The 23,037-nt window shown below is 47.4% G+C and overlaps 1 protein-coding gene across 1 annotated transcript; it reads right to left on the reverse strand.

Annotated features, from left to right (window-relative positions):
* Positions 1 to 685: 685 nt before the first annotated feature.
* On the reverse strand, positions 686 to 21,526 carry LANCL1 (LanC lantibiotic synthetase component C-like 1 (bacterial)). Its single transcript, XM_010583253.1, has 9 exons — positions 21,404 to 21,526; positions 21,014 to 21,131; positions 12,045 to 12,252; positions 7,907 to 8,042; positions 7,428 to 7,574; positions 5,265 to 5,447; positions 4,664 to 4,840; positions 4,312 to 4,384; positions 686 to 3,414 (listed from the first exon to the last, which is right to left on the reverse strand). The coding sequence occupies exons 1-9, from the start codon at positions 21,485 to 21,487 to the stop codon at positions 3,338 to 3,340; spliced, it is 1,203 nt and encodes a 400-aa protein (XP_010581555.1). The 5' UTR covers positions 21,488 to 21,526; the 3' UTR covers positions 686 to 3,337.
* Positions 21,527 to 23,037: the final 1,511 nt, after the last annotated feature.

Raw genomic sequence — 23,037 nt, forward strand, 5'->3', positions numbered from 1 at the left:
GTCTGACTGCTAATGCTGTGGGGACTGACCACCGCTCAGGGGAGGGTGGATTTGCTTGCAACATAGTATTAGCCACGGATTTAGCATTGGTACTGATCTCAGTTTGTGGGTTGAAAAGTTAATATGCAGGAATGGGAAATGAAGTAAGCTGGGCAGAGGCAGCAATAACATTTGTCCTCTTGTGCTGTCCCTATGTCACCTCTTTCATAGCTGAGGCTGTCAGCTCTTGAGAGCTGAAACCACAACAGCTTCTTGGGGGAGATGCACGCCTACAGGTGGCGTTTGGTTAACAGTATTTGTGACATTTTTCATCTTACTGATCACACTGGTACCACAGGAGGTGAACACAAACCGAGCCAGATGGCAATGCATTCAAAATATGTTTTTACTTATTTCTTGGGAGTATAAGGCACTTGATTTTTTAAAACAGAACACTGCCATGGACAAACATAACCATTATCGAGAACTAAGTGTTAAGCATCTACACTTCTGATAAAGTCCCTCTCAGGTAGCTTGTTGAAGCAGGAGCAGTTGTGTGTTTTCAGGCTTCGTCTTGCTCCCGCACCCTCCACTTGGCATAAAGATGGGTGGAAAAGGGCAGCACCACACCGCTGTACGAGAAAGGAAGGGCAACCAGAGAAACTCTGTGCTATGCTGCTTTCCCATCCCAATGGCTGGAACCCCTCCCTGAAGAGCTTTACCACAAACCTTAATAGAAAGGAAAATTGTAGAGAACCAGGCTGTATAGGACCTCAAGCAACCTAATTTATGCTCGTGCTGGAGGGCACATACCATTCCTGATAGGCTGGTCTTAAAGCCCCTGGTGCTAGACAGTCACAGGCTCCCCGAGGCAGCCTGTACCTCCTTCCACTGGGGAGGAGGTGCTTTTTTGGGAGGATCCACATCCTCTTTCTGGTGGCCAGTGGTCCACACAGGTGTATTTTGATGCAATTAAGACTAACCTACAGGGCTGTGGTCTCCAGTGGAAGCCACAGCAGGGAGGATGCGGCCTTGGACAGAGACAGCACTGCAAAAGGATGTCCTGGGAGAAAAGCATAGCCTGCAAGGGAAAGCACAGGACTCGCCTTGACAGATTGGAGCCAGGGAAAAATGTGTGAAATACTCTTTAACACTCAGGGTGGGTGGGAGGCCAGTGAGCCTCCACGAGCCACCAGAGTGGCTGTTGTGGCGTATCTTGATCTCTTCAGACATGAATCCTGGTCACAAAGCAGGGGATAAAAATAACCCAAAGGTTGTTCATTTCAGCATTTTTAATAAACAGTGCTTCACTCAGCAGTTGTACACCAGGCCCTGACGATCCCCTAATCAGTGTACAAACCCTGGGATGTGATGCTGCCATGACACCAGGCTGCATGAACCATCTCCCTTACAGAAGCAGTGCCTGGGAGAAACCCAGGCTGAGAGCAGTGTCCCTACACTGCCATCACACCAGCCAAGCTGGGAGGTAACTTAGAGCAGGTCTCATACTACAGGATCCGACCTCCAAACTGTTTGATTAGCCAAATCCTGCTCTCAAGGCTGTTTCTCCTTTCCAGTCTCCTCCCTGTGTTATTTAGGCCCCGTGAATGAAAGGGATTCACCACCGCTGAGTCTGCATGAGCTTGAGGCTTCTGACAGGGATGCTCAGCCCAAAGCAGATGAGGTTCTCTGTGCTTCAGGCTGTCTTCTGATGAACTTCCAGAAACATGTGATGGCAGCAGGAGGCTGAGCTTTCAGGAAGCAGGCAGCCTTCCAGGAATGGTTTCTACTCTTTGCTGGAGCAGCCTATCCAGGAAGTTCTTGAGGGTCTGCCTATGCTGCTGGGACTAGGCTGCCTTGTGTTCAGGCACATGTGAGCTAGCTGTGTTAGTGTGCCAGGTTTGGTCCTCCTCCTTCACTATCTCTGGTGCAGGAGTGTGCCGGCTTGGAGGTTGGCCGCACTGCCCTGCAGCTGCTCGCCTGCTCTTAGGTGGCCAGAGGCACTTGGCAACTGGGCCCTTAAAAAATTAAAACCCACACCTACTCTTGTGCAGGCTGAGGAGCTGCCCTCAAACAGCACAAAGCGGTATGGCTGCATCAGTAACTCTCACTGTGCTCAGTGTTTTAGCTCATGCTCAGTACCAAGAAAGTGGTTTACAGGGTCAGGTCCCTAATTGCTGCAAATTAGTGTAGCATCAGCTAAGGATGGAAAAGCAGATTTACCCCTTGCAAGTATCTGGTCTGCTTGACAGGTCAAAGCTATTTAACCTAGGGCAGATTTTCCAGTTGGGTAGATGTGTGGTTGCATATCAAAATACAACAAGCAGTAACAAGGCAAACAAGTGACTCAAATTATCCAGTTTCAGGAAAGCTTATAAAACAAAGCATGTAAACAACATCTATACAGGTAATAGGTTAAACACTGACAAAACTCAGTAGAATACACTTCTTTTCCCATGCTGCTGCTGGTGGGCCTGGCACCACCTAACACCTATAATATTCATACACAATTTTAAATAAAGACTGCAAAATAAACTTTAGAAGCTAAACAGAAGAGACCACACCAACAAGCATGCTTAGCTCGCTTTTAGATTGGAGTTTTCCATTAGATGATCAATGGACTTATGCAAAGTTTAGCATAAGATGGCAAATAAGCACAAAAGCGAGTGGATTATTTGTCACTGGAAAATATGCACAAAAGAGCTATACATAGCCACTGCTGTTAAAGCAGACAGGTGGAAAATTCAGGACAAGGTTTTGGCCTGTCAGTTCCAGCTGTGCCACTTGCAATCTGACATTAAAAAACCTTATATAAAGACTCCACAGTCCATCACATTCACTTCATGTGGAGCAGCCCAGCTACTGAACTGCCTACTCCCTGGGTGTTCAGAAAGAAAACACTTAAAAACAACTTGCTGGGCAATAGTCTCAGTTTTTCATCTTTTGTTTTCCAAAGGCAACTAAATTCCTGCAATTACTTGTCAGAACAAAACAACCAAACCAACCAACCAACCAAACAAAAAAAAATTAAATGGCCAAAGTTACATTTAATAGAAAACTTTCTCCCAGGAAATGGGATACACAAAATAGCAAAACTCTATAGCCAACAAAATACTGTACATTTTCTCCCTGCTCCCACCTGCAGCCCTGCATTTTTAAGAGACACCAGCAAAACCTGCATTCTGTCTTTTAAATTGAAACAATGCAATGAGATGACCAGAGAACTTAGCATGCCCTCAGGAGGATGGATTTACATTCAGTTAGGTGAACAACGATGAGTTTGGAAGAAGGAGAAAGCAGCTTCGAACTGCTTTTGTAAGTGTGGAGGGATTCAGGCAGGAAATTGCCAAGCTCAGATTTAGAGTTCAAATGCGGGGAACTTGGCCTTCGTTGGCACCAGCAGGTCAGCAAGAAAGTAAATTGTTCCAGCCATTCCTGAGGATAAGAAAATACAATGTGCTTCAGAGAGATTCTCTCTGGGCACCCATTTTATCAATGATCCAGGGGGTGAATAGTCATGAAGAGAGAAGAAAAGTAAACATTTTCAGAAGGACCTAAATAATTTCCGAGGTCTGAACCCAGGTTTCCCAAGCAAATTAGGTACTTCAGTGGGGAAAGCATTCTGAAGTTAATCAAATGTTGAAAAGCACCTGGGAAAACACAGTGGGTTGTCCCCCCTCCAGCTCCCTCCTTCTGCTTTACCTGTTCAGAGGTTTAACAATGAATATCTTTGCAAAATTCTGGACCCTGTGACATTGTTGTCTGAGGTCCTCACTGAAGTAACTGTTCTTGTTCCTTGGCCTGCAGCAAAACTAGGGAGATTTACGTTAGCTGAGGAACAGGATCTTTCAGCAATACCTGCTGATGGCAGATTTTGGGGGAGCTATTAGCAGGAGCCACAAAGTGCCACAGGAGCCAACAAACCCTGCGAAAGCAGCCCCATCTGTTCCTCACTCACCTTTGGAACGGAACTGGAAAGCCCATGAAGGACTTTAATCCTTAAAAATGCAGAGAAAAGAAACTGCCTGAGAAGCCAGGCTACAAATTACCATAAGGTAGACTTTGGCCTGTACCCATTGAAGAATTCCCCTTGAGACCTGTGTGCAGAATATGTGCGGGAGGCCCAAGGAGGACAAGATGCTCCAGCTAAGACATTAGCCTGTGCTACAAGAAGACTGCTTCTGGGAAAGGACAGAAACAATTAATACAATTTCCTTCCCATCCTCTAGACTGAGTTTTGCAAAGACTTCAGTGGAGTGGGTATTTGGTTTTCTTTGGTGCTGGACTGGCTCAGATCCAGGAGCAAAATACAAGCCTAGAGATAGAGGTTACCTTCAAAGAGAGAGAATGGCGTGTCTGGAGTGCGGCACCCATGTTGGCCATAGCTTAAACACCACTCTGCAAACTGAGAAAAGAGGAACAAAAAGTGTTCAAATTTTGTTACAGACAGATCTTTAAAAAAATACCACCCTCTTCCTCACATTATCCCTTGCAGAGCAAGGCTTCTTCAGGATATTCCGTCTGTACAGGCTGTCAGACAGTGACTGCACTGCTGAAGGACTATTCTGGTGGAGCTGGTCAGATCTAGCTGCATCTCTGCCACCCTAGAAATTGGGTTGCAAAGGCAGTGATGTAAAAGGCAGAAATTAATACTCCCCTCTCGCATCCTCACAGAGGCTCTTACCTTGCAGGCCCTGTACAGGTATTTCATGTTCTGAGTAAGGTTGTACAGTGCTAGGAAGCCGTAAGCATTGCCAGCTGTCCCATGGCACAGCCCGTAGCCTTTCTTCAGTAACCCATACTGCCAGATCACTTCTGCACACTGCAGGGCATCATTTAGGTACTGCTGTTCCCCAAAGACCTGTAGAGACAAGAAATATTCCCTCTTGCTGAGATGATTTCCTCCACACAAAAAGCATCCCTGTGTGAGTGGGGAGGCTTGGGTTAATTAGTTTCTCTCCTACTGAAGTCTTAATGCTATGACTTTGCTGTCTACTTTAAAGGAGGATGATTTTGATATGATGAATGGGGCTGTATGACCATTACTTCACACAACTAGTTGTCACCATCAGTCATCTGCAGCAGGACACCCCACACAGCTGATGGGTATTTTCAGAAAGAATTTTTTTAAAAGACTGATTTCCGTATCAGTCAGTGGTCCCTGTGGGGTGATTCAATTGTAACAAGCCATCCTACTCTCAGGCAGGGAGGGTCTCAACAGTCTTCTCCATGATGAAGTTCCACATTTAGGGGTCCCCAAAGAGTTTTTGCAAGATTTCTGGTACCTTGTAGGCCTGGACAAGCATGTAGATAACACCTGGTGCCCCATGGCACCAGTGGATGAGTAGGTCTCTGGTGTCATTGACGCATGGAGGGTAATTGCCAGATGGAAACTTGAGCTGGCAGACGTAGTCCACGCTGGATTTGACTGTGTTGTGCAGTTTTACTTGGCTCATTCCAAGGCCAGGCTAAGAGACAGAAAGTGTTAAATCAGGGAGAATTACCATTCTGTCTGTCTGTAAGAGGCCCAAGATTTGCCTGAAAGACAGAAACAACTATGGCTATTTACCCACTTGCTCCTTGTAAATGAAGTAACTTCTGTGGTCCAGGCTTTCACACATCACAAATACTCACTTGGTCCCAGGCTGCTCTGCCCTTTGGCAGGGACCTACTTCCAGTCGTACCCTTGCATCCCCAGAAACAAAGACTGTCCTTAGCGTGTCACCTGGCCCTCTAAGCAAGAGAGCTTGCTGCTCCTTTTCCTGAAGATGCATAGGAATAGTTTCAGGTACCCAGAGTTGGGGTAGAGAGATAAACTGTCTAAAATCAATATTAAGGATGAATACCAGGAATGATTCCTAGCACCTAGAGCATCTCAGCTCTGAGCTGCTGGGCCAGCCCAGCTGGCGGGCTGTGATGCTGCATTTTCACAGATGTTTCTGGATAACTGCAAGTGGGTGGCTTCACCGCTGACCTCAGATGGAAGCAAGGGAGTAGCTTCAGTGTCCTCTTCCAATGACACTGCCCCACATGAAATCTGTGCAGTTCTAATTTCCCACAGCAGAGTGCAATAAGCACTCTCATCTAAGGATCACACTGTTCCCAGGTTGATAGGGTGAAAATTAAAAATCAATACTTGTGCTGTAAAACCATTAGAGATAAAAGTCCAATGTCCTCCTTTCCATATTTCCCTTGTTTGCTTCCCTCAAGGCTCTTTGTGCATCATGCTTGGCTGATCCAGGTTCCTTGTACTTCGTACAGCAGAGAAGCATGAAGCTCATGCAGTATTTTAGGGGAGTCTTACACTTAAAATTATTTAAAACATCAGCCTGGGAACAAGCTCAGGGACTCAGTGCAAATGTGGGCTCAGAGCACGCTGCTGTCTCCCCTGCTCCCAACTAGCCGTTATGTGCTCCTGGGGAATAATCACCTCGCATCCTCTTCTTGCCAAATCTCCTTCTGCTTTAAAACCACCAACCACTCTTTCCTCTCTGAGTTGCATAAGGGGGTTGTATTCATAGGAACTCCGCTTATCCTGTGTATGGGCTTGAACTTTGAGGGTCCTGAAGGAAAGCTCAAATACTTGAAAACTGGTGGCTGCTTTTCCACCTGCTGTGAGAGCTAGGTGTAGTAAAAGATATCACCTATTTCTATGAACATTGCTATGTTAAAATAATTTGCATTACTCAGTGGGTGCCCTTAATGCTTTGAAAATGCAATGTTCTTAAGAGCTTAAGCACTGTAAATTTAGGCACAAAGTGACTGACATAGGGGAATTATCACCCTCATTTCAGAGCCAGGGAAAGGAATATTCCTAGAGCTCCAGTGAGTTGTGCAAAATTGTGAGAAAGACAGCATCAAAGCAAAGGGGCGCTGCAGCTCCCAGCCTCTTGTCTTGCCCTGCCTGCTTCATGCACTACAGAACTCAGCTGCTTTATCAAAGTAAAAAGTCCCACCTCCTTCACATTTAGATATAAACCCTGATTTAGAAACAAAGGCATTTCCCATTTTCCTACTATGAATGATCTCTTTCACCATGCTTTTCTTACAGAGATTCTCACTCTGTAACAATCTGAGATTGCTTCAAGTAACCACCTCAAAAAATGCAGGAAGTCCACACATACCAACAAATGGGAATACTTCGTAAGCAATTAACACAAGAGGGGGAAGCTCAGACCCAGCTGACCTACAGGCCTCCATTATGTGAAACTGCTGGTATAATGCAGGTCACACTTCTCTACAGATCTCCATGGAGGTGGGAAATTAAATCTCAAGAGACTTGGGGAAAACCTTTAGAAATGGGGATGTATCATCAGACACAGGACTAAGTCTACCACACAAGGGATCTTACCCAGTTTGACATCACCAAGCACCAACTCAAATGCTCCTCCTTGTTCAAAGAAATGTGAAACAGCTGCTAAAGGCCCTTCCGCTCCAGTGCCTCTTACCTGCATGAGATAGTAGTAAATCCCAGCCAAACCATGGGCTGCTCCTACATAGTACTCCTGGTACCACTCATACATCAGTGGGCTTTTTGCTGTAAAGTTCCTCCTTTTGGCCAAGCTCTCTCCTGAGGCTACAACTGCTTCACAGACCTGTGGATGGGAACAGATGTGGGTGAGGGAAATGCTGCTGTCTTGGACACAGCACAGTGAGTATCCTGACACAGAACAAAAGAGCTGGTTTTCTGCCCAAGCAGAGGGAAGAGTGTGGGTGAGGGAGTGAAATGCCAATTCAGTACTGCCTATGGATTTAAATGGGTGGTGGGGTGTGGTGCTTTGTCCCTTTGGAAGAACAGCAGCAGGGGTACCATGATGTGGTTTCTCCCTTGTTGCCAGAGCTCTCTACATCTAGCATTGATTTGTATCTGCCCAAAGATGAGCTACATGGGAAGAGACAGCTAACAAATCAGCAGAAGCCACAGTACCTGCTGAATGTGACTTTGAGGGATCTTTTCCTCTCCGAAGTGCTTGTTCACAAATATTAGCGCATAGAGATAGCCCATGCGCCCATACAACAGTTCATCTGGCACTCGTGGATCAAGCTTGTGTAGATGGAGCAAACTACAAAGAAAAATTCACATGGGGGAGATTAGAAGACACTCAAAGCCATGTAACCAAGCAGTGAGACTGGAGCTCAAAAACATGGTTTGTTCCTTCATGCTGCCCGTGCCCTAGGAGATGTCAGGCCAGTTTCTGGGTCTCAGCCTCCCAGCTATGCAAGTTGCAGAATCCCTCCTTCTCCTCTGCTTTTTGTTTGGCTTATTCCTTTAGTCTGCTCAGCTCTTGACAATGCAGTCATACTATGTGCTTGTTTTTGAGAGCACCAGCTCTGGGAAACCTACTTGTGGGGAAACTTGGGCTATAGGAAATGGTCAGCATAAAGTTGCTGACTGCTCAGGAAAGCCTGCCCACCATTACCTCTCTGTGATGCCGTTGGCAAGGCAGACCCTCTGCCAGAAATGACTATTTTCAAACTAAACTGGTATCTGTTTAATTTGGCTGCTCAAGGAATGCTAGAAAGGCAAACTGGTGCTGATGGTATGTGGAAAAATCTCACCCTTTAAGATCGGAAGTCATGACAGAAAAGCCCCTTTCTCTCCATGCCTGCAAGTGGCCAGGGCTACACTATCAGTGGAGAAAGAGGTGCCTCCATGAGCTAAAAGCCTAGGTAAGAGGTGGGGAGAAGAGGCTGGAAATGTTGTTTAACATCAAGCCGCTGTGGCACATTTAAGAAATCTTCTCTAGGGAGAGTTGAGCAGTAGTGAGGACAGCTCAGCAGAGCGTGAGTGCTGTGGGCTGTCTGTGGTGCAACCCCACACTGAGGACAGCTTGGCTGGCACCAGGCTTTAGCCCACAAGTGCAGAGGAAGAGGTCTGCTGGAGTCAGATATTTTCTTTGCCATTTTCCTTATTATTGTGTTGCAAAGTTGATGATATTCCTGTAGTACTAACAGAGACTGACAGCTCCTCACACTGGTGCTTTGTAGCCCAATTCACTCTTGATGCAATTTTTCCTTTGTTTTGCCTCTCATCACGCTTCCAACAAGGCTGGATGTCCTTCCCTGTCAGAGCAGCAGGCAGGGATGTGACTGGTTTTGGTTTTATTTTTTTGTTCACCCCTGAGACAGCAATCTGAAAAATGCCATCACTTTTAAAATACCAGCGTAAGTGGCTTCAAGGCTGTTTCCTCAGCTGCTTCCTGCTGCGGCTTCAACAGGGAGAGGGCTAAGAAACCAGCCAGGAGAGCTGTGTGTGCGCAAGGCTTCCCTGTCACAGCAGTGTGAGGAGCAGAAAAGGTGCCTTGGCAGCCTTTGCTCCTGGGCAGAACAATGTGCTGCAAAAGAAAGAAGCAACCAAATGTCCAGGGTACCCTTGGAGCAGAGAGAGGATGGTGGGCTGTGACTCCCCATGGCAGAAAACTTTCCCTTGGCACTGCACTAAAAGTGAGCAGGGATACTGAAGGCAAAAGGAGAAAGCAGTGTCTCAAAGTGGATTAGCCCTGTCTCCTCATGTGCCACTTGAGATGTGCATTGCTCCATGGGGGAGATTTGTCGCAGATTAAACCCAAGCGACAGACTTACATCCAAGACTATGAGTAAGCATGCGTCCCTCTCTCAGCTGTGTGGGCTGAAAGGAAAGCCCTGCTGCCTCCTCATGTCCCCTGTCCCCAGGGCCAAGGAAGGCAGATGAAAAGGAGGGTTTCCAAGGAGGAAATGGACTCTTTTTCCAGACGGACTCTGCCCAGCAGCAGGCTGGCCAGAAGAGATGCTGGCTGGTGATGTTGTTCAGCTCAGATGTCAGGGAAATGTCAGGTGCAATAGAAAGAATGGATGGGCGGATAAACAGTAGTACCCACAGTAGGGATTTTCTGAGGTCTGGATGTGAAATCTTCTTTTCGTGGGGAAATCTGGAGCAGCTGGAGCTACTATTCTTGCTCCTTATGCATTACCGCATCTACCTCTAGCTGCTTTCCCAGCCAGGATAATCAGGGGAAGAAGCCTGCCAGCAGTTTCTGTTGTTTTGAAACATGGGGCAGGGCTGCATGGCATGCGTGCAGCAAGAGATGCCTGGGATGCTGCTGGACTGACTGCATGCAGAATGCATTTCTTGGGCACGAGGGGGTAAATCAAGGTCCCTGAAAGGAAGAACCACTCCTGCTCACATATCGGCCTATTACCTCAACTGTCAAAAATCAGCAGTTTCTGGATAGAGGGAAAGCAAGGCAGCTGTAGAGCAAGATGGGATTTTTCTATGCCACTGGCTCTAAAAGCAAACCTTTGACCTTCTGAATTGGTGGGAGATGGAGGGAAAAGAGGACTCCTAGAACACAGCTCAGATTTTCACAGGCTCTTGGAAAATGGGCTGCCCTGAAATGTTAGTCTCTCCAGAGCATAAAAGCACATTTGTTGGTCATGAGCTCATTTAGGCAAGAGCAAGGAGCTAAGAAAAAGCAAGCTTTGGTCTCTTCTACTGCAGGTAAAACCTGGCTGATGGATTGTCTCCTCAGGCTCTGTAAAGATGAGGTGCTTTAAAAGACAGAGAACAAAATGGACAAGAGGCCCTCCTTCTCCACAGCTGTAATAGAAGTGCACTTCCTATGCACTTGCACTGCATAACTTAGAAACTGTTTTGTAACTAAACAGCACACTCAATCAAAACTCTTAAATGGATTTTAAGGGAGCTATTTCTCAAAGAAATAATCTCTTTTTAAAGGTAGCATGGCCAGGCTAACTACTCTGGGAATTGGTGGCAGAGTAAGGACAGTGTAACCGTTCCTTCCAGAAAGCCACATTTTTCTTTTTTTCCTCCTCTCAGATATATGAAGAAACCAATTTCCAAGGCTCTGCCTTTATTATACCATTAGATGGCACTGCAGAATTAATCATGAGTTTCCATTCTGCCACAAAACTGTAGGCAGAACAGGAGGGATACCGGGAGGGGAGAGCTACAGTAAGAAAACATGAATTAGGGATTTTTCACAACTTAGGGCTTACGCATTGACCACAACTGGCCAGTTCTGTTTAATAGATAGTTCCCTTTTTGTTAGCAAATATATTAATCATAGTGAGATTCACCACTGACCAGTATTAAGCAAAACCTAAACCACAGATTATTTCAAGAATAAAGAAGAGTTCTGTCCTCAGACTGACAGTATCCACCTAACCCAGAAGCTATTCTTAGTTAAGAGAGTGGGAACTTGGTGTCCAAACCATACAGGCACCTCTGATTCCCACCCATGGCTTTTTAAATTAATATTGTGCATCACTTGCTGATGGCTGTTTAAGGGCACTCAGTGTTGTTCTGAAGTGTCAGGGGTTTTGTCTTGGTTTTGTGCTGACCACGTGTAAATGGAAACTCTTTACAGAGCTGTTTCTCACCTTCTCAAAACTGATCTCCCTTAAGCAAGAAAAGCTTGCAACTGCATCTCCTTAACTTTTTTCCTTCCGCTGCCACATGCTGATCTGACTGTAGGACTGCTTGTTTGTCCTTTTCTTGTCTTAAGTACCCAACAAAAATACATTTGAAAACAGTTGAGGAAAGGCAGGAAATAGAAATAAATGAATCATAACCAGCTGCATTCAGCAGTTGAAAGGGATGCTGTCAATCTCAGGTTTAAGTCAAAGTCAACTAACAAATAGCAAGTGGAAGTGAGTGACAAAATTACTCTAATAATCCTACCACATTTCTCCTTTTCATCAAAATGCCTGTAAAGCTAAATTTAAAGGTTCTGAAAAAATACCAAACCTCACCTTCTGGGTTTTTTAAATTTTGGCTTTTTTTTTCTTCTGTGTTTACTGGAATTATTTTTAAGATAGCAATACCAGCTGAACAATATCCTTGCTCCCCGGACTGCAGGCTGCCAGGCAAGCATGTTTGTCCTTAAGCCAGCTCTTTCCCCAGGGCAGAACAAATTTGCGCTGCCTTGCTAAGTTACTGGATTATCTCTCACATAAGACTGCAACAAAATGTATTCAGGCTTGGTGGAGAGTGCCTGGTACAAGCCCAGACCAGCTCTATTAGCAAGTGGAACGTTAGGTCAAAGATGTAACCAAGTGTTTTTTACCGAGTGACACAGTCTTCTGACTGCTTCTGGTTCTGCAGTTTGTGGAAGACGACAGCAGCCACTGCCAGGGGCCCGGCATCTCCACACAAGAAAGTGATGGATCGTCTTGTCAGACAGCTCAGGCTCTTCTTCACATACTCGTGGGCCACCTGAAGGTAGGCTGGGTCTCCATACACATCATACAGGTGCAAATACAGCAAAGCAATGCCTGCAAAAGGAACATAAAGGTCGTACCCACCTGAAAAGTTTACCCTTCCCACTATGTGCCCTGGCTGTTTTAATGAATGTAAAAGCCTAGCCCTCAGCCTTGTCTAGGGTATAAGCCTTCTAGACAGGCTTCTCGGGCACATCCAGGGGCATAACCCTGGCTGCAGCAGCCACAGCTTCTTTTCCTGCTTTGTGACCTCCTTGTACTTGATGCTGCGCACAACTGGACAGCAGGTCAAGACAAACAGCAGTGTCTGACCCAGGAGGTCCTGGAGGACTGCAGAGCTTTTGATACACAGGTTACATACAATTTTAATAGTGAGAAGCAAAAGATGAGACCTAGACAAACCAACCTAAAATCTATCAACTGTAGCTGGGACTGTTGCTAAACAGTAGAGGAAAAAAAAATCATCTTTGGGCAAGATGGTACTTGTGGCAGAGCAGTGTGGAGTTGTTACCGTATCTCAATTATTTTTTCCCATGCCAGGAGGTAAAGGGCTGCGTCACTTAGCTTGGATTAGATTTTAAAAAAAGTGACACATCATCAGCACTGAGAAGCAGCATCCTTGAGACATTCTACTTGTCTCTCTCTTCCCCCCCCCCCCCCCCCTTCCCTCCCACTGGGAAGCACCAGCAAGATTATTACAGCTCCCTGGACATCATCTCCTGGTGCTGAGCAGGTCCCAAGCCCTACACCAAGGACTGGTGTGTCCTAGAAAAGAAAGGGGCTGCCTCACTCTCCTCTGCAGCACATGATTCACGAGATCAGCTGTTGTCTGAAACATAAACAGCTACCTGGAATGCTGGAAAAGGCTGCATGGTCCTCCCTGAAGGTTTTCAGTGGGCTAGCCAGCTACAGAAACAACTCTGCTCCTGAGAAATCACATCAATTGCTGTCCTTTGCCTCTGTCTGCCCTGTCTTCATCCAGCTCTTGAAGCTTTTAGTAGGTAACCGAGAAGTCCTCAGTATGTCTGTGTCTGAAAGGTCTGCCACATTTGGACCATCCTTCTGATCTGGAAGGCATCCTCAAACATGCACTGAAGAAAGCTACTGGCCTACATCAGTTTGAGAGAAGCTTACTTCTTCCCTTACCGGTAACCATTTCTAAGAAGACTCAGGTCCTGTGTTTAAACCTAAATTAATAAAGCCAATCTCTGCAGATTTTGATGTGGTAAGGTGAAGGGGGGCAAACATGCTGCAAAATTCCTTTCCATGGTACTGAGGACAATTTTAAATTTAGATCGTGTTCTCATTTTGCATGGGTAATCTCCAAAGCTTCATGCTACACACAATTCAATTCCACGTGTATATTAAGGGCAAATTTCCATTTCCTCCTGAAGCTAATAACCTTGTCCTCTCTCTAAGCAGTTCAGTGTTAGTATTTCCAGAGAGAGCTCAGATGTACGGTGCCATCACTCACCTCTATAAGGATGTGGATATGAAGCCGTTCTTTAAAGGGGAACACTCCTCTTCTAGATAGCAAATGTCAAGTCACTCTCCTTGATCTATTTAGCACCTAGTACAGCTAGACTTTAACAGGTGTATTGGGCTTGCGTGGTAAGGTTTTGGTAGCAGGGGGGTTACAGGGGTGGCTTCTGTGAGCAGCTTGTAGAAGCTTCCCCTATGTCCGACAGAGCCAATGCCAGCCAGCTCAAAGATGGACTCACTGCTGGCGAAGGCCAAGCCCATCAGTGACAGTGGTAGCACCTCTGGGATAACGTATTTAAGAAGGGAAAAAAAGTTGCTGCAGCACAGAAACTGCAGCCAGAGAGAAGAGTGAGAACATATAAGAGAAACAACCCTGCAGACACCAAGGTCAATGAGGAAGGAGGCGGAAGAGGTGCTCCAGGTGCCAGAACAGAGATTCCCCTGCAGCCCATGGGGAAGACCATGGTGACGCAGGCTGTCCTCCTGCAGCCCAGGGAGGTCCATGGTGGAGCAGATATTCACCTGCAGCCCATGGAGGGGTCCTCCCATGCCAGAGCAGGCAGATGCCTGAAGGAGGCTGTGACCCCATGGGAAGCCCATGCTGGAGCAGGCTCCTGGCAGGACCTGTGGCCCCACAGCCAGAGGAGCCCATGGAGCAGGTTTTCTGGCAGGACTTGTGACCCTGCAGGAGACCCACGCTGGAGCAGTGTGCTCCTGAAGGACTGCACACCGTGGAAGGGACCCATGCTACAGCAGTTCCTGAAGGACTGCAGCCCATGGGAAGGACCCACGTTGGAGAAGTTTGTGGAGGACTGTCTCCCATGGGAGGGACCCCACACTGGAGCAGGGGAAGAGCGTGAGGAGTCCTCCCCCTGAGGAGGAAGGAGTGGCAGAGACAATGTGTGATGAACTGACCACAACCCCCATTCCCCATCCCCCTGTGCCGCTGGGCAGGGGGCTAGGTAGAGAATTTGGGAGTGAAGCTGTGCCTGGGAAGAAGGGAGGGGTGGGCGGAAGGTGTTTTAAGATTTGGTTTTATTTCTTATTACCCTACTCTGGTTTGACTGGCAATAAATTAAGTTAATTTTCCCTAGGTCAAGTCTGTTTTGCCCGTGATGGTAATTGGTTGAGTGATCTCCCCCTGTCCTTATCTCGACCCACGAGCCTTTTGTCATATTTTCTCTCCCCTGTCCAGTTGAGGAGGGGGAGTGATAGAGTGGCTTTGGTGGGCACCTGGCACCCAGCCAGGGTCAACCCACCACAATAGGCCTGACAGCTGTCTGAGCACAACTTGCACTCTTGACCTATCCGCTTTAATATACAACTTTTTGCTTTGTAAGTAGTTTCTACTCCCACTGCCATCATACCATCCTAATTATGTACATAACTACCATGCTAAGACCACTGCTATGACTGAATTCTTAGAAAGCAAATGTCTCACCCTTGTTTTCCCCTGACTTCTTTGCCTCTCCTCTCTTAAAACATTTCTTGCCCCCTTTCCTCCCAGGCCCAAGCATCTTTGGAAAAGACTCCAAAAAACCACTGACCTATACTAAATGATGGAAGGCGTGAGTTGCTTCCCCAAATAATTCATTTTTCCTTTTTATTTAAAACCCAAAGGCCTTACAAACTGAATCTAAAGCCAATTTTCTCAACTCATTCCTCAAGGAATTCATACTCTCAAGCTGATCAATCAAGGGTACAATGCAGTGCTGCCTTTAGCACGCTGCTTGCTCTGTTGCTATCTGAGAGCCCAAAAGTAGGGAAGGCCAGCAGAGGGGGCAGGCCCATGCATAAAGAGGCAATGTTTACAGATGTATGTAAAGGGATACAAAATGCAGTCACCTGGGTGGGGAATATTCTATATTGACCTGAGTGCCAAGATGTAGGCAGCACATTTCAGAGGCATTGCAATTTGGAGACAAGAGAGTTTCCACCTAATGAACTTGGCTCAGCTAGGCAGTGTTGCTCTGCAGAAGCTACTCCACAGCTCTGCCTCACTCCCTCTCCAATAATATCTTCCTTACCCCAACTGACCAGGTAGGGTTTGCCAACTGACTGGGCGTTTGTTTGGCATGCTTTAAGTGCTATACAAACATGGCATCATCAGTCAAATGGGGCTAGGTAAGCAGTGGGTCTGCTCCATTTCTGTGCGCCCTGGAGGTGTTCAGTGTCCCAGTTGGAAATGTGACATATTTTTGTGACCTCTGAGACTCCTGGTTGTTTCCAGCAGAACTGCCATGCAGTGACTGCCTGTGGCCTGCTACTGCCAAAGATGTATGGGCTTTGTTCTGTTTACTGGTTGCTATCCAACTTTCTTCTCTGTAGTTTCTCCAGACTTCAAAGTTTTTTGCTCCTTGCAGTGTAACACCTGCTGCATAGCCACATGTGATGAAGAATGCATCAGACATCACTTGATGGTGCAGGACTGCAGTGAACGCATGTGCTACTGACAGGATATCCTTTAGCAGGGCTCTGATGACCAAAACTGCCATCTCTAATGTGCAAGAAGCCAAAACACTGGAGTGTTAATGCCCGAGATGCTTGCTTGCTGCAGGGAGGCAAAAATCAATTCTGCATGTCTCTCACAAAGCCTGTTTATTTAACACCTTCAGTAGGGCAGTAAACAACATCTCCCTCCTCTTGCCATCCTGTATAAACAGTATTGTAGATGCAGAGGGGTGCTTTGCATTAGAGATTTCTTTTGAGCAGGGCAGAGGAAGAGACTTAAATGTACGTTGTAGAAATGGAATTCTTTACACCAGCTGCACCAATTGGCTAGAGCTGATGGCCCTGACTTTAGCAACCATTGCTTTCAACAGAGCATACATCACTGGACATACCAGAAAAGTTCTTGCTTGAGAGTAAAGCACTGCAGTAGGCTGAAAGAATATCTCATCCATACGACCATTCTGTTGATCAAGGAGAAGCAGAGCTGTGCCTCAACTTCCCTGCGAGTTTAGGCTTGTTCTTTATGTTGGATTGCACTACCATTGCAAACAGTTCTGCTGGTGGGAGAACAGCAGTAGTGAGACAAAGCTTCTCCTTCATGCTGAACAGAGTGGATAAAAGTGAGAGGAAGCACTGCTCGTTGTCAGCTCCACTGCAGTCCCCTTGCTGACAGCACCAGCAGGGATGCCCATTAGATTGTTCTGAACATGCCTCCTTGTCCACCAGGAGCTGAGCTGCAATGTGGTCCTTTCACAAAGGACATCAGCTTGCCGCAAGAGAATCTCCACCTAATTTGGACCAGTTCCAAACCTGCCATCTACAATAATAAAGAGCTCAGAGATCTCACGTTGACCTGGGGGAGTAAATCAGCCAGCACACTCAAAGCAGGATGTCAAACACAGAGGGAAGAAGCAGAAACCTAACTCTGCACATAGTGATGAAGCCTGGTTGTTTCTAGTGAGAAACCTCATGTCATTTTAAGGCGTCAGACATGGAGTAAAAGTTACAGAGGGGGTACCATAGCTTTACTGCCCAGCTCAAAGGATAATAAGCATCTTTTCTGGTGCAGATGCATGGGATGTTATCTTGCAGTCATAAATGCATGCCAAAGCCATGCTGAATGGGGCAGTGAGGCATCTCCGGACGGCTGTATCACTCCATCTTCAGAACTGTCTGCGCACAGGTGCATTTTACTACAGCTTGCAGCTTGCCTTCCTAGTGCATTATGGGGCATTTCTCAGGACACCTCAGCTTCTCCAGCCTTACTTTTTATAAAAGAAGCTTTCCCCCTCAAAAAAAAAACAACAAACCAAACAAAAAACCGAGCCCAGCCCAAACCAAAACTACCCATTACCCCATCACAGAATCCTACAACAGGTTAGGTTAGAAGGGATCTGTGGAGGTGATCTGATCCAACCCTCTAAAAGTGAGACCAACTTCAAATTTACATCCCATTGCTCTGAGCCTTGTCCAGTCAAATACTGACTATCTCCAAGAACAGAGATTTCACAAAAACTAGCCAACAAGCGCTTGGCAGGAATGTGGTTTATGTCGATGACACAAGGCATTCTATTCTCTCTCATCAAATGCAGTCTCACTGCCTCTTATTCTGTAGGGATTATCCAAGGATTTCTGTTTTTCTGAACAAAACTTTCTTAAGGAGATGCAAGTTCTCTGGGTTCTCAGGTTAAAACTAAGATATTGCACTAAAGTGAATGAAAGTTGTTTTACCAGAAGCTTTCTTGAACTGGTATGGTCAGAGTTTCTACCCATTTCCTTTCATCTCGTCTGTCTTTTGAAGTGTCGTTTCAAAAGGTAACTCAGCCCTGCTCCTCATCTCTACTTGCCAACAGGCCAGCCAAAAGCTGTGGGTGGGGCAGGCCAGTTGGACTCATTGGTCTGTTTCAGAGGCCCTTGAGCTCTGAAAGCCATGACTATGGCATTGCTAGAGAAGGGAATGCTCACATGGGAAATAAATTCCAAAGGCACTGCCATAATGTGGAGGAAGAGGAATCTCTCCCTTATATACCGTTTCAGGTGGCAGATCACCTCATCATCTTGGAAGGACACGAGTCGAGCAGGCACTGGACTCGGGAGCTTCCTAGCTTCTGCAGTCAGCTAAGAGGTGACAGGAGTGAAGTCAGTCTCCTTCCATTCCCTTTCCATCGTCTATGCTCCCAGTTGAGGTAGTCTTTGGAGCAAGGCCTCGTGTACTATGAGAAATACCAACACACATGTACGTATTCTTCAGCATCCTCGTCCTAATCTATTTGAAAATGGATGAGGCAGTTGTACTTCTGCCAGGATTTGAACTGCTTCTGATTCAGAATTAGCTTACGGCAGTTTACCTTCCCTCAGTCAACACTTTGATACCAGTGAAACAGATTAAGACCACAAAAGCTCTTACAGCAGTCTAGCTAAATTGATTAAAAGACAAAACAGAACACAACAGCCAAGTCTGGTCTATACCCAGGCATGTACTAGGTGTTCCCTACGGGGCCCTGATCTCTATGGGGAACTCAATGAAACTGTAACAAGCCGATTCAAATGTGTTTTGAGGGCATTCAGCTGTGCGCTGGATAATCGTGATCCAAAGTGTTTTCACTGCCTCTGAGCTGAAAATACAGGTCCTTCCCTCCCTCGGCTCCAACTCCATATGCCAAGAAGCTGTGGCTTCCCTGGCACAAATGCAGGCCAGGGGAACAGGGCTCTGTCAAGTGTGTTGGGAAAGAAACAGGCACCAAAGTAAAATGCCAGCATATGTTGTATATGGATGTAATGTAGTACACTCAAGTATGTTACATTTCACGCTGAGTTTGTGCCCAGAGAGCCACATTTCAAATCTCTCTTATTAGCAGCCACAGGAGTGCGGGTTGATTTCAGACTGCTGGCCAATGATTTTACATGAGAAGATACTCAACAAGCCTTTTCTACATAAGCAATTACAGGGAAAAGCTGCTGTCTTGGCCCAATTAATTTTGTCTCTGGAAACCAGCACTGAATAAATTAATATAGCTAGGATTAGAAAAGAAGGGAGGGTGACAAAGATACAGTGTAATATCTGCAAACTTCACTTCCTTGGCTGTGACCTGCAGGAAATGTCCATGGTTTTTTTTCTAATCCTATTAGCCAAGGTGAGAAGGTTGTGTGCCCAATGAGGAATAATTCCTAGGAGGAAAAGAGAAGAATCCCTCTTGAGAAACTCCCTTCCAAATAAAAAAAGCTGAAATGCTACCAGAACTCTCAACCCATATTTCACAACTGCAGTCACTTTCCAACATGAAGCTCCTTAAGGCCACCCTAAGGAAAGGGAATGTGGTCTCTGGGGAAAGGTGTTTACCTTCTCACAGATTTTTTGAGTACTCCTAACACCAGCTAATTGTCCCCCTGCTTTATCTACTGAATTATTTTGGCCAGAGGTAGACTCTACCATCATGCTAAGTAGCACCCTCATGACTGGAGACCATCTTTAAGTATGGAGTGCTTTTCATCTGAGGGGACCTCAGACCAGGGTCACACAGACTGGAAGACTGAACCTGTCTCCCAAGGTGAAATCAGCCAGCACTGAACAAAAATGCATAAATTCACAAGCAGCAGCAGCAGAGTGCTGCCAGGCAGCAACTGATGAAATCAATGTTCTCCCATGCTGGAATTTAATACTGGCATCCTAGTATTTCTTATGAACTGCTCTAGAGTGCTCTCAGTGCCGGTCTACCTTACTAAAATTTTCAAGCAGGCATTTCTGGCATTGCTGTCATCAAACTGCGACGTTAGTTTAGCACCAACACTATGAACATCATTCTCCCAAGCAAACTGTTGGCATTGAGTTCCACAGCATCCAAGCACAAGCCAGCCACACCCGAATTACAATGCAATTACATCCCATTTAGGATGGCAGTGTATTGCCAAAAAAAAAGAAAAAAAAAAAAAAGAAAAAGCAGCGGCAAAAAATCTTGCAGCAAGCATAAGATTAATTGCAACTACCCCAGGGTCCCTCCCTAGAGCCTGGCACAGTGCAGAAGGCAGGAAAGCTGACAAAGCACACAGCAGTAGCCAAGGATGAGACGGCAGAGAAAGGTGAGTCCTCCTGGCTCCAGTGGGTAGGAATAGGGAGGGGAAGACAGGGCATGCTCCCAAGGAAGGAAAACCAGGTTGAAAATGCAGAACAGGAGAAAGACAAGCTCCTGGAAGCTTTGCACACAAGAGTTAGTGTGAGGAAGGCTTCCATCCTTCCTTATACTCACATTTGCATTTCTGCTCCTTCCAGCAGGTACTGGAGCAGAACTAGCCCTGGCTAAGTGGAGGGGCACTACCTGGGGAACAGGAATGGAGCAACCTGCCAATCAGACAATGTCATAAGATAAAATTCAACCCAAACAGAAAAGATGGACATCATCTTAGGCTGTAAGCTCACCACTGCCATATGCAAGGACTCCTCGCAGGTACATGACCCACCACGCGCATCTGCCTACTTCACAGAGCACTGGTTTACTTGTTGCCATCCCCACCATGGCCAGATTTGGAGGCAGTCCCTTCAGAGGCTCCCATGTTTGCTCTCAGGCAGGTGCTGGCCTTCTCCGTTGCAAAAGTTTGGCACTATTAACCAAGAGAAGACCCAATCCTGCCCTGCAATGCTACAGTCTTCCCTCTGCAGCTTGAAACCTGCTCCAAAAATGAGGAGTGCTGAGAAAGACAGCCCCTTGTTTTAATGGATTAAAAATGGATTGAAAAATGGATTAAAACATGCAGAAGCAGCAATGTTCTTGCCATGGATGTACTGTGATTGTTGAAACAGACAGAAAACTTCACGGTCTGCCTTGGCCTGACCTAGAAGTCCGCTGCAGAGAGCTCCTGCTCCATCCCATCCGATCGGCCACCCTACCTGCCCAGCCAGTGTACGTGGTGCAGTCCTGCGGGTCGGCAGACTTGAGGCCCCTCTCCATCTGTTGAAGCAGCTCCCTGATTTTGTTATTTAGCCGCTGCGTGAATTCAGGGGTCAGCTGCGGAGGGGAAAAAAAAACCCAAAACACTAAACTTGAAGAAAAGATCAGCAGGCAGAGGGGTTCTTGGTAAGCTGGAGGTACCCAGAGGGAGCACAACCAGGAAACCGTGTGGTTTTAACCTGAGAGGTCTCTGCTAGAAACCCTTGGGTACCTCAGGACCAGGCTGGGCTCCTGGCTGCTTAGCTTGGCTTCGCGGCCGGGGCGGGAGCGGGGCCTTCCCGGGGACGGCCCCGCTCCCGCCCCGGCCGCCTCACTCCGCTCCTACTCACCCTCCCGGCGGCATCAAAATAGCCGGTGGCCAAAGACTTGTCGTAGTCCGCATAGGGGTTAGGAAGAGCCCGCTGCGCCATCATGGTGCCGCCGTCCCCGCTTCACTCAGCTGCGATCCGCCCCTGCTCCGCCCCGGAAGGGACCGGGTGTCGGTGTAAGTCCCTCCGCCGCTTGTCTTTCGTTCGCCTCGCCGCTCTGGGGCGCTGGCTCGGATCGTGCTGTGCGGCTTCAGGGGCTCTGTGGGGTCTAGGGAGCCCTGTGGGACGTTAAAGGCCCCTTGCAGCTGGCTCCGTAGGGTTTAGAGGCTCTTTTCGGCTGGTGCTGTGGAGTTGAGGGAGCACTTTAGGATTTAGGGGCCCCTTGCATCTGGCCCCGTGGGGTTTAGGGGCCCCACTTTTTTTTTTTTTTTGCTGACCCCGTGGGATTTAGGGAGTCCTGTGGTGTTTAGGGACCCAATGCAGCTGACTCTGTGGGCTTTAGGGGCTTTTCCTCCCCCCCCGATCCTGTGTTATTTAGAGGGTCCTGTTGGGTTTAGGGGCCCACTGCAGCTGGCTCTGTGGGGTTTAGGAGCCCTGTGGGGTTTAAGGCCTCTTGCAGCTGGCTCTGTGTGTTTTAGGGAGCCCTGTGGGGTTTAGGGCCCATTGCAGCTGGCTCCGTGGAGTTTAGGGGCACTGTGGGGTTTAGGGATCCCATGTGGCTGGCTCTGTGGGGTTTAGGAGCCCTGTGCAGTTTGGTGCAGCTGGCCCTATGGGATTTGAAGGCCCCATGGGGTCTGGGGTCCCTTGCAGCTGGCCCTGGGGATTTTGAGGTCTTGTGGGGATGGGCACCAAGCAGTTGGCCCTGTGGGGCTGGTGGCCCTGTGGGTGTGGTGTCCAGCTGGTGCAGGTGGTGGCAGAGGGTCAGTCCAAAGAGCACGTGTTGATTCCTGCTCCCCTCCAGCAACTGTAGTTGCTCACTCTGATTGGGGCCAGGCCTGGATGAGGGACAGGGGTTCTTCCTTGCTGTCCTCTGCTGAGCTGCTGCATCTCACCCGTGCTGGCTGAGCCATGTCTTCCTCATGAATGTAGGGTAGGTCCCTACAACTCATAGGTCTGAGCGGTGCTTTTCATCCCAAATGCCATGTAGATGTGATGCCCTGGGGTTCTTGCTGCAGTTGTCCTGTGGTGGTGTGCCCTGTGCAGCCAGCGATGTACAGCATGCCTTTGACTATGGGGTAGCATTCATTGGGCTAAGTTGTCCTTGTGTGCTGTATTTCTGAATCCAGACCTTGCTGCCTTTTTGCCTGGTGTAACACTGTGCCTGGCTCCCCTTTTTCCGCACCTGTAGGCCTGAGATGGGTTGTGACAGCCCTGCTTGGGGTCTGGCTCACTGAAGTGCACGACAGGCAGCTTTGGAGCTCCCCAGCACTTCTAGCTCTGTGTGTCTCTCGGGGAAGTGGAAATGAATGTGGCGGAGCTTGAAGCTTTTGGTGGCTTGTAAAGGTCTAAGTGCAGTGGCACTGCCCCTTGTAGGAGCTGAATCCATCTGAGTGGGTTTAGGGGAAACAGCTGCTCTAAGAATTTACCTTTTGGTGGTGATTGAGAACACCCATGGGAATACATTAGGTCTCTGCATTCATGCTTGGGACAATTGT

Source organism: Haliaeetus leucocephalus, unplaced genomic scaffold, assembly GCF_000737465.1.
Source record: "Haliaeetus leucocephalus isolate CR32 unplaced genomic scaffold, Haliaeetus_leucocephalus-4.0 Scaffold880, whole genome shotgun sequence".
NCBI lineage: Eukaryota > Metazoa > Chordata > Aves > Accipitriformes > Accipitridae > Haliaeetus > Haliaeetus leucocephalus.